The sequence below is a fragment of the Scleropages formosus genome, chromosome 7 (genome assembly GCF_900964775.1).
Source record: "Scleropages formosus chromosome 7, fSclFor1.1, whole genome shotgun sequence".
NCBI lineage: Eukaryota > Metazoa > Chordata > Actinopteri > Osteoglossiformes > Osteoglossidae > Scleropages > Scleropages formosus.
In genome coordinates, this window is record NC_041812.1 from 27,833,979 (window position 1) to 27,848,007 (window position 14,029).

The 14,029-nt window shown below is 43.4% G+C and overlaps 2 protein-coding genes across 4 annotated transcripts in view; one reads left to right on the top strand and one right to left on the bottom strand.

Annotated features, from left to right (window-relative positions):
- The first annotated feature begins 127 nt into the window (after positions 1-127).
- LOC108931141 (dual oxidase maturation factor 2-like) lies at positions 128-3,977 on the top strand. Its single transcript, XM_018746748.1, has 9 exons — positions 128-208; positions 432-636; positions 1,035-1,092; positions 1,321-1,455; positions 2,231-2,438; positions 2,668-2,882; positions 3,180-3,364; positions 3,522-3,576; positions 3,658-3,977. The coding sequence occupies exons 2-8, from the start codon at positions 490-492 to the stop codon at positions 3,561-3,563; spliced, it is 990 nt and encodes a 329-aa protein (XP_018602264.1). The 5' UTR covers positions 128-208; positions 432-489; the 3' UTR covers positions 3,564-3,576; positions 3,658-3,977.
- Positions 3,978-4,448: 471 nt separating this feature from the next.
- The window catches only part of LOC108931165 (amyloid-beta A4 precursor protein-binding family A member 2-like), a 35,557-nt gene continuing 25,976 nt past the window's right edge, over positions 4,449-14,029 (bottom strand). For all 3 annotated transcript variants that reach the window (XM_018746782.2, XM_018746784.2, XM_018746783.2), the window contains exons 6-12: positions 10,896-10,985; positions 10,518-10,703; positions 9,756-9,935; positions 8,511-8,723; positions 7,571-7,690; positions 6,577-6,717; positions 4,449-5,880 (exon numbers count right to left, since the gene is read on the bottom strand). In XM_018746782.2, the coding sequence (XP_018602298.2) occupies positions 5,809-5,880; positions 6,577-6,717; positions 7,571-7,690; positions 8,511-8,723; positions 9,756-9,935; positions 10,518-10,703; positions 10,896-10,985 (1,002 nt within the window). In that variant the 3' untranslated portion in view covers positions 4,449-5,808. The remainder of the gene's footprint in view (positions 5,881-6,576; positions 6,718-7,570; positions 7,691-8,510; positions 8,724-9,755; positions 9,936-10,517; positions 10,704-10,895; positions 10,986-14,029) is intronic.

Genomic DNA, 14,029 nt, shown 5'->3' on the forward strand with positions numbered 1-14,029 from the left:
GCCCATAAGAGCGCTTGGCAGGAGGCCTTCTCACACTGAGGGGTGGGATCTCCTCTTCCGCACGCCTCCTCTCGTAGCAATTACCATTAGCGAAAAAGCTGAGGGAATTTACATGAATCCGGATGGTGTTACAGTAGCCTATATATAAGCCCTGCACCCAAAGTCCACAATCGCACAGGAGCTCTCGGTTTTTCCTAGAAACCTTTCGGTGAGCTTAAACGATTTATGTATCATTACTTAGGGTAACTAAGAATGATGAAATGATAAATACTACGACTACGTGCCTGCGATTGTTTCGTTACACATTCGATAGCGAGTCATTGATAACTCAAAACCATTTTCACTGAATTTCACTGAACTCTCGCCGTGGCATGTGCACTTAATATATATCAGTGGTGGGAAGATGTAATATATGCAGTTTTTCCATATAGACGACGTGTACGACGGCCAGGGCCTGCGCGGGCTACTTTCTGACCGTCTCGTGCCACCATGACGCTGCACGATGACGTCTACGCGTTGAAGCCGCGGCCGGGGACGCCGTTCGTGGTAGACGGGGAGCTGCTGACGGTGACGCTCGTCTTTTCTCTGACGGCCGCCGCGTTCCTGCTTATTATCCCGGGAATACGGGGAAAGCTGGTGAGTAATGAACCTGTTCCGAGTCCAAACCGCTGCAGTCGGGGCAAGTGCGGCTGTTGGTACAGCGATGATGTATCCTTTGAGATGACACTTGACTTTTCCTGAAGCAACTTGTTTAAGCTCCCTCTGCAACCAATAACCTCGAGAAGTCCTTAGCCTAAAAATCCAAATTGCTCCAGACAAAATTACCTAGCTGTACTACTACTACAATGAATAATCATCGAGATTCGGCTCCAAAGGCAGAAACTCTGTGCTGTTCGTCTGGCTCAAATTGAAATCCAAAGGTTTTTCTCAACTCCAGAAAAAGAGGCATAATAATTCTGATGTCATCTTAAATTACTTTCCTTCACACTCTGTTGGTAAATCTGTGACTTCTCATTAGTGTGCTTGCATTTCAGAGGCTCTTCTGGATGTGCAGAATATTTCTTAGTTTATTCATTGGGGTGGTGATGGTTGGTAAGTGCATTCTATTTCGTTCAGCCAAAGTTCATTTTTTAGTACTTTTTTCACTATATTTTCCTTTTATATTTAGCAAGTACGATACTTTCAGAATCATCTGACGTGCACTTAGCAGTAGTACAGACAGAAGTGGTGCACTGTTATGTTGCTTTTTTTTCTTATATTTTTACCATTGACTTCTGTTGTGCTTTTCAACTCTGCTTCCCTTTCGTTTATTTCTCAAAGCCGTCCAGTTTTCCAGTAGTTGGGCATCTGCCCTTGTGAGGGCGAACACCACATACAAATCCTTCAGCAGCACATTTGTGAACGCAGAGGTGGGCCTGCACGTTGGCTTGTCTGGGATCAACATCACTCTGAAAGGTGGAGGATGTTTTTGCATCTCTTGCAGTAAAACATCTTCACACTAGAAATTACTGTACAAACAAGACTGTCGGAAATGTTGAAATGTAACTGTCGTACAGAATCAAAATGTCGCATTTTTATATATATGATTTTAAAACTGCTTTACAACAGGAAGGTATCTTTTAGTGAGCCGTGTTCTTAAGATTACTCTGCTGGGAGCGAATAACTCATTTCTTAAGTGAAGTCATTTTCAAAAGGACTAGTATTAAAAAAAAAAAAAAAAAAAAAAAAAAAAAGAAGAGTTCAGAGACTTTAACAGGCAAGTTATTCTGAGGTTAAAGACCAAAAATTTAGCAGGATTAATTTACATTTATTCCTTTAACTGATGATTTTCTCCAAAGCAATTTACCAACAGATATCTACCCATTTATACAGCTGCATAATTTTACTAGACCAGTTAAGGGTAAGTACTTTGCTCAAAGGCACTACAGCAGCAGGTGAGATCTGAACCAGCAACCTTCAGATCCAGAGGCAGCAGTTGAAACCACTATGCTCTCAACTGCCCTTTTTGGTTTAATTCTTAGGCAAAGGAGCTTCTGCTGAGCCTGTTATGAAAGCATGTAAATCTCAAAAATACAGTAGAAATTGTAAACCAAGCAAGCTATTTTGAAAAAACAAAGCAGAAAGTGAAGAATAAATTGTGACAACAGAAGCTGCAGGAAACAGTTGTAAAGCACATGTCTTTTTTGTAGGTATATATTTCACTGGCCACTGTCTGCCGCTGTGTGTACAGGAAATCCAGTGGTGCAATTGAATGAGACCATTAACTACAATGAGGCATTTTACTGGAGGAATAACTTTGAGGAGGACTATGCTGAGGCCCTGGAGAAAGGCCTTCCCACTCCTATCCTGTACATTGCTGAGAAGTTCACCCACAAAAGCCCCTGTGGCTTCTACTCCCAGTACAGATACTCTGGAAGATATGCCTCAGCAACTATGTGGTAAGGAACATACCCGAAAAACAAAATTTGAATCCATAGTTTTTGTGAGGTGTGAGATTTTTTTTAACCACATCATCTGTTTTCCTCTTTCCTTGTCCCTTCCTGTCTTTGGCAACAATGCTGCAGAGGAAACATGGTCCAACACTTCGTACCTACCTCAGTTTTAGTGCTCTGTTCACATTCTGGGTTAGAAGTTGAACCAGTTGAACTTTGCTTGTGCTTTGTACAGGACAGCCTTCTGCTGCTGGCTCGTGACCAACATCCTGCTCTCCATGCCTGTCCTACTGTATGCAGGCTGTTTGATGGTGGCCTCTGGAGCCTTCATGTTCTTCTCTCTAACTGCTTTCGCCACTGCACACAATCTGTCTCTGTGCACCTTCACTGTGGATACAGCTTCCTTTCAGACCAGCCTCAGCACCTCTTTCTGGCTGGCACTGGCAACAGGTAAACCCAGCATGCCCCCCCGCCAAACTGGGGTCACACTAAAGAAATGCAGCTGCTTTCCTCGTATTCATAAGGCATTCAGAGAAAGGTAGATCATGTGCAAGATTGTCATCTACTAATGCACAAAATCTGTGGCATTAATCGTGGCATACGGCACTTGAGAAAAGAATAAATGAATAAATGTAAATGCAATACACTGTTTCAGAATACCAGTGTTTCCTCTGTATCAGTAATTTGGTGATTGCGAATGGTAAATAAATAGTACAGCAACTTACTGACTTTTGTTTATTTGGGCAGGTGTGCTCTCTACTGTCACTGGTGTCCTGGTTGTGGTTTTGGACTACGTGGCCCCTGGAAAGTTGAGGGAGACCTTCGGTGTGTCAGCACATAATGATAATGATGACATTGCTCCTTTGGGGGTGGTGTACCACAATAACAACTTCCTCATGTCACCTTTGCCAGCAGGGACTCCAGATTTTGCTGTAAGTTAGAAGAGATGGCCAAGGTTGTAATTTCAAAGCCTCAAAAGGAAGAAATATTTAAATTATGCTATGGATACTGGAAAAGACTTTGTAGTCTTATTTTAAAAAACAGCATTAAATCAATAATCCATTAATACAAATGTTAACATTTTACCAGGCAACTGAGATTACGCAAGAGATGGCAAAACACTGTATTTAAGACTTTGTGGAGGGTAAGTATATTGTCACCTTACACTTTGTGTCCATTATTTCTATTATGCCAAATGTTTTAATATTTTTTCCCCTCATTCTAGCATGACTTCATGTCTCAGGCCCAGGCCATTCTACTTTCTGGGAGAGGCATGGGACCAGTTGAATAAGACTAAGATGGAAACGCTGCATCCGTCTGATTAGTTTCTCACTTTACATTGGCACAAATGTAAATAATGTATCTGTAAAGCTATTATGCTTTGTAAATAATAAAATCAGCTATACAAAACATTTGTGAAATTTGCCATGTTAGCAACTGAAATCAATTGTCTTTTATATATCCATGCCTATGTATGCTTGTTTATGTTGTACTTATGTAAACCAATACAGGTGGTCCCCGATGCTGAGCTGGCGATAGACATTCAGTAGAAACCTCGCGATGCTGGGCAGTGGCAGCGATCTGCTTCTCTCATTCTGTCACGCAGTGTATTAAATGCATTTTCGATTGACGATATTTTAGATTTACGATGGGTTTCGGGGAATGTAATTCTCATCATAAATTGGGGACCACCTGTACAGCAATGTGATATACTGTTTTCAGTTTTGCTGGAATCAGAGGACAGCCTCAACCAATGATTCAGTTGAGCTCACAGTATCACATCTTCAGAACTAGTTAATACGGCATTCACTTGGTCAGTCCGACACTGTTGCCATAAAACTCAGTACAGTGGCTCAAACTGGGTGGGACAAAAGGTTTGTTAGCAGACTATGTGCAATAAAATGAATCTGAAAAATACCCAAAGAATGAAGGTGGTTCAAGAGACACAGACTGTCTTGTCATATCAAAGGTAAGAGTTATTTATTTTATATTTCCATGAGACTTTATCTTCAGCGGCATGCAAACAGGTTGAGGTGTTTTCCTTTCCAACTGAATTTCACTACACTTAGAAAGCATTACTCAGCACTATGGCGTGCTTAGCTGCAGCAGAAAAGTCATTCTCAAAGTATCAGGCTTTCAAAAAGAATGCAACACGAGACAAATGGACCGACAACAATCACTCTATGGATGAAATTCTACGTGTGTTTTGTACACATTCTAACAGCGGTTATCTACAGAATTCAATCACAAGACATACGATGCACCGCTGCATGAAACAAAAGAGTATTAAATACGTTATTTTCATTTTTCCCACTCAAAAGATTTTGGGGCTTTATAATTTTACAGTAGCTCGGAATTTGCTGATTGGGGACTTTATTTGTACTACTGCAGCGACATCAAGAATATTCTCCACCCATATACAGTTAAATGGTTTAAAAAAGACACATTGTTTATCAATTAAAATAAGAGTTTACCTATGGAGCTTGGCAAATGTCATCTCAATTGTATATTGCACATTAAATAAAGGCAGTGAAACGATGAAAATGATAAATTCTAGCATTGGTTTAATATGTACATTGCTTCCACTACTATTTATAGTACATGCTAAAGCGCTTTGTCTTCAATCTAAACTGTAGGAAAGGCACACGTAACTACATCATTATTAGCTTTTGTTGCTGTAAAGTCCGGCTTTCTAAATTCAGCCATTTAATGTAATTGTTTTGGTCATCTGAATTATGTCTGATTATTAACCATAGCATGGGGTGGGGCAAGGCATATGAGTGTGGACTCAGTCTATTCCAAATCTGATTTACAAATATCCTGTCATCCCTTAAATGATAGTTACTTTCTAGGGCTTGTCGACCGCACCCTTGCTTCAGTCAACACAAGTCGAACATTACTTGCTTTTCTCATAAAAACCCATAGGTCACGAAAAGGAAAATCTGTATTTACACTGAGGAAAGAAAAACCAACCAAAACTATAATATACAGTATTTAACATGTACATATTCATGTGCATATAAAAAATAAACCATAATGCATTCGGTTTTCTCCACAATGGAACCGCACACGAATCATACACCAGCAGCAGAAACAGCACATCAAACCATGTAATCAAGTAATAATGTTTGTCAAAGTCCGTCAAGTGCAGTGTCAGTTTAGCGGTGGTGCCATTTAAGAGGCAGGACAGCTTTTTTTTTTTTTTTTTCTCTCTCCAGAGTAATGGTCAAAATGGCTGGAAGCAGGGATGTTAGCGCCCCCTAGAGCTACTGCTCATTGCCACAGGTGCATCATCAGACTGATCTGCACCCCCAACCCCAGCAGACAAACTGCAGCTGCTTATGGCTCATCTGGCAGAGGAGGGTCCAGCCCTGCCCTAGATGTACATGGGTGTCTCCTGGCCTGTGAGGAGCCGGAACATGGCTGCTGGCATGGTCTTCATGTGGATCTGCCAAAGGAAAGAGAGGGAGTCAGGAGTTGAGGTCACCCATGCAATGTTCTCAGGAGACATACACATTGAGAGACTTATCCATCCCTAGTCCAGTTTCCTACAATTCGGTTGGGATGCAACCAGAAAGCTGCATTTCAGGCCTCTGCAGAAAAGCCACTGCTGAACCCTGAACCTTCAACTAACCTGAACTGTTTCACAGTCTGCTCTGAAAGAGAACATACTGTAAAATGGAAAACTATCATACATACTTTCTCTAGACAATAGAATTGGAGGAATAACTGAACATTTCCTTTTACAAACTATAGCTTCTTTAGGTAACTATATTACCCAAACATTTTTTGGGGCTACATCACAAAAGGAATATTCCATTTTAATCCACTCAGAACTGCAGTTGGTGATTATATGCAGTAGGTTATTATTATTATTATCTATTACTGTCGCTGATGCTTTGCTCCAAATGCGTTACAGATATTTAGCCTTTTAAACAGCCAAGTAATTATTTCTGGAGCAGTTCAGGTTGAGTACCTTGTTCGGGGGTACAATACCAGGAGCTGGGATTCAAACCCAGGTCTTTTGACTATGAAAGGACTACTTTAAGCGGTTGTCTAACCCTTCTCGCTGGCCTATTAACTGGTAGTTTTCCTAAATGTGTTCAAGGTCAGTGTTTCCCTACAGCTCAATTCCTAAGCTCACCTCGCCCACAGAGTTGGACAGGGCCTGGACAATCTTCTCATGGGCAGTGGCCACAGCGCTCTGGCCGTTGATCTCGATGATCCGATGTCCAACACGCACACCGCCCCTTTCTGCAATTCCACCTCTCATCAGGCTGCAGATCTGTGCAGGAAGACAATATTTGATTTTCCATCATCTTCATCAAAATCCAAACATTTGTTTTTCACATTCTCATTGCTCAAGGTCTACCCAATCCTCCACTGAAAGATTTTATGTTGCCTTAGAGTGACACAAACTGACGTGAAAGAAAAAAAAAATCCAGAAGTCCTGAAAATTCCTGGCAGTAAAGAGACAACCCCACAAAGAGTCAAGAACGTAGCAGTATTTTAAGTGCAGGTTTTAACAGACCACCATAAAGGCTAAACTGCAACCAATAAAATTAAATGAACCCAAACTTATGTCCATATGACTGTTGATTCTACCACTTTCTTAATTACTTGTTTTGTTCATTGTAAAGGTTTTAACTCTTTGGTCTTGCGCAATATTATCACAATGACATAAGGGATATGACTACAGCAGGTCCACTGTTGAGGAACTCAGTTTGGGACAGACAGCTGGTTTATGACTTATGCAAGTACTTCGGAAGTCGAAAGTAATATGAGGGACTTGTCATCTATATTCAGTTATTGTGTGAAAACAGTGGAACTAGACTAAGTGACTTGAATTTGCATTAGCATCTGTGTCTCTCGGTCTGTAAAACAATTTTGTTTACTCGGAGTTGTTTGTCACTTTCGATGGAAGTGTCTGCTAAATGAAGGAATGTTATGGTAAATGTTAGCAACCACAGGACCTGAAAACATTACCAGAGTACAGGTTCAAAAACAATCCAGATGGGGGCAGTAAATATTCATATGAAAAGGTACAAACGCACTATAAGGCAACAGATCATCAAGCTGTGGGGATACAGGCGGATCATACTGACATCCACAGCAAATATGGAGCCCTGGAGACTCACAATGCCGTTCTGCACGCTGAAGCCCAGCTGATACTTGAGGTCAGGCCTCCTGATGAGTACAGTTGTGACAGGGGGACAGCTCACAATGTTTAGCTTGACCTGTGTCTGGTTCTTGAGACCCTGGTACAGCAGAGTAGAGGAGCCAGAGTTCATTTGGGAAAACGGAACTTTTTCCAAAAACACTATAACCTGTGTGCTTTTTGCTCCGTTTCTACAGAGGACTGAAGTGGAATTAAAATAATGTACTACTGGATGCAGCAGTCACATATGATACAGGGGATGTAGGAATATATGTCTGTAAATTATACACTATGCATGGATAGACAGCAATGCTATATATTCTTGACATGAAACTTCTTGTCACTTTTCACCATACTTACATTCACATTTATTTACTTAGACGTTTTTCTCCAAAGCGACTTCCAATGAACTCTATGTAGTGTTATCAGCCCACACACCTCATTCACCAAGGTAACTTACACTGCTAGATACACTACTTACAATGGGTCACTCATCCATGCATCAGTGGAACTGACACTCTCTGTGTCACTCACACACTATGGGTGAACCTGAACAATTTATTTTTGGACTGTGGGAGGAAACCAGAGCACCCAGAGGAAACCCATGCAGACATGAGGAGAATATGCAAACTCCACACAGACTGAGCAGGGATCGAACCCATGTTCTCTCACACCACCCAGGTGCTGTGAGACAGCAGCGCTACTCGCTATGCCACCATACCGCCCCATACTCACGCAAATGGTGTAGATGGTAACTTATAGTCAGTCTATTACTATATGCTATTGTGCTGCTCTTTACAAGTGTGCACAGCTGTAAAGCAGAAGATGAATGAGCCTCTTTCGTAAGTCTACTTGCTACAGATGATACTTGAATGTAATGGTGGTGGGACCATCCTCCCAGCCCCAGGCAAACCGCTCACCTTTATGATGCCCTGACAGGTGGCCAGAGGCAGCCCCACCAGGCTCGTGTTGTTAACAGACATGATCTGGTCCCCAATGCTGAGCTTGCCGGAGCGTGCAGCCGGAGCCCCGTTCATCATGTTGGCCAGGATGACAGTTGGTAGGATGGAGCCCCAGCCTGACTCCACGATGACCACACCAAGGATCTCCCCCTTCTGCTTCTCCAACTGCACCTGGTGTGTGTGAGTGCGTGTGTGGTGAGGGCAAGATGCAAATGCCAGCAAGTTAATTTTGTACATTAAACGGTTGAGCACAACAAGGGAGAATAAATGTATGATGAAAAACTACAGTAAACAAAGGGGAAAGTTTTGTACAGAGAAAGCGGAGAAGGGCAAAGTCTGTAGAAAACAAGGGAACGGGATAAGAATGTTCTCTGGTGCTCAGTGTGTGTATCTGCTCTTACATGGAGCTGGGGATGTACTGCAGACATGTGCACAGTATGTGGGTGAATGTCACAGCACAGCATGGACTTCCAGCTCCATTACATGCACATGCGTACAATCTTTTTCTCAACAGCTGCTATGAACAGGTGAGGGGCCAGTAAGCTGACAGTCGGGCAGACAGCACTGAAGCCGTTTATGCGGTGTTCTCTATCCCAGAGAGCAGTGAACGGAGCAAAGGCTGTCCACAGGTTACCTCCATGTTGTGGGACCCCAGGTTAGCAGTCTTCACTCCTCTTGGATGAAGATTTCTTTATTGTTAATTTCTAATCTAAAAAATTACCCTTTCAGCGTTTCACTTTTACTTGCCACCATCCGGTTGAGAGTTCCTTCATTTCTGTTTGCCTCAGTAAACACAGATCACACTCCTTTGCCTCCCTCCTGCTTCCTATCTCGCCCCGCAAAACATCACACTCCCTTCTCCACTACACACAAATGACTGCTGCCCTAGAGAAGGAAATAAACCGGCACGAATTTCTGCACGGACGCAGTGAGCAACCCGAGACCAGAACCAACTGCCAGGGACCAGTGCTGTTGAAGGTATTATACGCTCTTAGTCATCACACGATTTCAACTCAGTGGGCACTCTGGTATTTACAGCAAATGGTTCTCTTTCACCCACAGGATTCAGTAACAGATCACAAGGTCTCAAAGCTATATCTCCCCGCCGCACGGTTACATTAACCAGACAGACTCACAAAGCACTGCCAAGACTGCTCTCAGCTACAGAGGACAACTCTCCATCATGGAGGAAGAACACCTAACCTCTTTGCAGTTTTCTGAGTTGGAGAAGTGGATGAGGTCGTCGTTGTACATCTCCTGCGTGTTAATGATGTCGCTGTACTCCTTCTGGCTCAGGTCCTCTGGGTTGATGCCGTTGGCCCGGAGGAACTCCTGGTAGGCCACGCTAAATGCCTGTCCGATGGACTGTGCAATGAGCTGTGCCTGAAGGCGGGGAGACGGGAATGTGCATTATTCACGGGAAGCAGCACCGTTGTAAGGGGCAGAGTTAGAGAGGCAAGTCATCACAGTACTATGCAGATGACAAGAATACATGCTAAGAAACTGCATGCGCCAGATTAAATTCTTGAAGCAGGACTGCGTACAGAAACTGATATACACACTAAAACCTGCACAGTTTCAGTGATAAATCTGAGATGCGCAGGGAAACTGCTAACGGGAACCAGAGCACACTGGCCAGGCAACAATGGTAGACTCAAAGTATCGCTGCAACGAGAGCCTGCCGTTCTTGTACCCTTCACCAGTTCTTGTACTATATTAAAACAGCTATTTTGTACAACTCTTATTTCACAACTAAACCTTCATAATAAATGGGGACGATCTCCCCCAGTAATGACAGCTCAATTTACTCAAATTTTCTTAATATGGTTTAATTAAACAAATGAGTATTTCCATATTTTGAAGAAAAAAAAAAATACATCTAACTAGAAATCAAAGGTTGGTCACAATCTGAACGGAATAATTATAAACTTTTACTCAGACCAACTAAAAGCAGAAAGTACTCACATCTTCTGACTCAAACACATGGCAGATCATTTTGTAGTGCTTCTTGCGATCGGCAGGGCCATGCGTGGGCTCCACGCGGTCCTGCGAGGCTGAGTGCGACATGCGCCGCCGTGCCATCAGCACCACAATGTTCCCAATGTCAGCAATGTAAGAGATGGTGCGTAGGGCATTGTCCATCATTGTCTCCTAAAAACAAAGGAGCAGGTAGTGACAGAGGTTCATCACCACTGTCCCAGGGTGTGGTTCTATTGCCCTGACCCCACGTTGCCTGAGGGTGCATGACTCGTTTTGCACCGAAAGGCGTCAAAAGGTCCAGAATGCGGTTGCCACCATATGAGAAACTAGTGGGCACGAGAAAGCCCAAAGGCCTCCACTGACCTGTGAGTCTGCGTTGATCACTTTGATTCTCTGGGTAGAAATGAAGAGGTCCACTTCCGTCAGGGCTGTCGGACCCTCTCCCTCTGGACTCTGGGGAGAAAGAGGCAGATGCATAATCATACTGCCCCCTCGTGTAAGGAAGCAGTATATGGGTCAGTATGAGTCCATGACAAATTTTTCAAATCAAGACCATGGTTGGTGAATTACTCATTGCCCATGGAATCAAGAGCAGATTATCTACCATGGAATGGGGAGTGCAATTTATGTGGAGTCAGTAGATCAGCTTCCTTGCTTCAATGTATTTTTTTTGGGAATAACGGTCAAGCACATACTAGTGTTGTGATGGTACCATGAAATAAACTGTTCCCTTACTGTTAGCCTATTATATCTCTACTAGGCTAAACTCAAAGAGCAATTGCCTATGTTTTGATCTGTTTTCATGTAGGTTAGCTCATTTGACTGGGGTTCCTGCAAACACTGAGCAAAGAAAAAGGCATACAGAGAGTTAACAACTCTTTCTTAGTGGACTGCAGTAGTAATACCAACACCGGAGTTTTTGGTGCCATGTTTTGCATGTTGCATAAGAGCTGCTTTGTGTTGGGAAGGATAGATGCATTTCCTCCACTTCATTTGCCTGGGATACTGCAAAGCAGGCATCTGTGTCCTCCAGCAACTGTTGAGCCGAGGAATGCGGAGGAATGTGTGGGCGTCCAAATGGCATGAATAAGGTCTTTTATGGGGGTGGGAAAATGCTAATAAACATGCATCTATAAGTTTCTGTACACCTGCCCACCACTTTATGGTGTCCTTGGGTGAGCTATGCTATACCTTTCCTATGAGGTGATGATCTGGTGATCAGGGATTAACAAAATGTGCTTTCTGACATATTTCTCAGCCAAAATGACAGCATGCCTTTTTAATAAGTGGATGGTCATGTTCCATACAACACAACAGCATAGGGCAACAAATGAGCACAACCCTTTCACTGCACTGAGAGAGTAGAATGATGAGAAGGGGAGGTGAGGGGGAAAAAAAAAAAAAAAAAAAAAAAAGCAGGCAAAACATGTTGCTATGGCTGTGCATTGTCTGAAATTTGCGAGTGGCAGGAGGGAACAGAACAGAATTAGAAAAATGTGAAGTGCAAGATCTTGGAAAAGTCGGAGAAAAGCAGCAGAAGACAACCCGTTAGCCTTATCGCTCCTTTAACGAGAAAGAATAATCGTGAGACCAGCTGCTGGCCGCTGGTGAGAGGGTGAACTTGTCTGGGGTGTGCAGTGCAGGTGTCTATCCGGCCCACTGCCCTGTGCTCTCCTAGTGAGAATCAGGGCAGTAAGGGCAGAACCATGGCACAAACACATGCAAGCAGAGAAACACCGGCCACGGGTGTAGGTTTCAACAGCTACATTACCTCCCAACTGGCAGTCAGCCACAAGACCATGCTGCCATACATTAAATATTAAAGTAAATGTGAAGCAAATATTTGGGTGGCTGAGGTCTGACCTTGGAAGGCTCACTTGTGCAGTAATCACATCAAGACCTGTAGAGGAAATGTTGAAGTTAAAACCATGAGGGCTGGGAGCTGCCAGGATGTCTTGGACTGTTTTTTTTACACTGCAATTCCATGTTTTTCCTGTAAAGCAACTGTACAGAAGGTGCTAAATAAATGGCTGTTGCTACTGTAAGTGATGTGGTTGGTAAAGTGAAGGGGAAAAGTACAGTGGTAATGCCCACAAATATCAAACAAATGTATGTTCAATCCTTAGTTGTCCTCACCTGCTCTTGAGCCTCTGAATCTTTCTCGCAACCCAACCATCAGCCCAGCCTCATCTTAAAAACCATCTAGGTGGACCAGGAATGCATATAGTGTGAGTATATTACTTAATTTATCGTCCTCAGCATGTCAACCTAAGGTTCTGTTAAGTTGAAGCTCTCTGCTGCCTGCGGCTTACTGGTGGTGGACATTTATTGCTGCTGTCAAAGACAGTGCAGCTCCCCAAGACACACGCTCACTGAAAGGAATAGTAGAATAGAAATCTAGCCCACAGATGAACACACTGACTGTAAATCACTTTACAGAGAACAGGAATCCACCTCGCAGACAATCTTACGTGGTGCTGTGGAAAAAGTTGTCTTATTCTGAATGCAGAAGACTCACTAGACTCTCATAACATGGTGTACACCAAAGGGATTTAAATTAACACTAGAAGAAAATCTTAGGAGATGGGTCTCAAGATCAGAGGTGACTGAGGAGACCAGTCAGTTTCTCCCTCTAAAGGAAAGCTGTTTTAGCTGAACCTCTCCCATATCATATACGCAATCTTGGACAAGTTATTGGCATCTGCCTGCCCTGATCACACTGGACCTCTCTGCGAAGTCGCGCTCTCTTGAATTCAAGCCCGTCAAAGACTGACATTTCCGAGCTCCTGCTGTCCCACAGAGCCACCACCCGCTCACTCAATCCCATCGACTCTCGTCTGAAGACTATCTCCCTGGAAATCTCCACCTACATCTCCAAGATCATGAACTCCTCGCTCTCCTCTGGCTGCTTCCCATCTGCCTTGAAGACTGCCCTTATTTCACCTCTGGTCAAAAAACCCTCTCTGGATCCTGACTCAGTCCAGAACTACAGGCCAGTCTCCCTCCTGTCTCTTCTGCCAAAACTCTGGATGGGCAACCTGTGATCAATTATCTGCATTCCTGTGCCAGAATGATCTCCTCAACGGATATCAGACTGGATTCAAAGCTGGACATTCCACCAAGACAGCACACCTGGCAGTGTCAGATGCTTTCCAGTTGGCTACAGTGGTATCCCTATCTTTGGTCTGCATCCTCCTCAACCTGTCTGCAGCATTCAACGCTGTCAACCGCTCTCCTCTCGTGGACAGCTTGGTATCAAACGAACTGCATTGAGATGGTTTGAGTCCTACCTATAAGACTCTCATGAAATCTCTATCAAACTGGACAACTTACTGATTTTGCTTGTCTCCTCGGCTAAGAGTCTGAGAGCGATGATTAACTCAAGTCTGCCTTTCTCTCAGCACATTGAAGCCACAACTTGGACCTGTAGTTACATACTACATAACAGCCGCAGGATCCGTTCCTATATCTAACAACAGACTCTGCCCAACTACTTG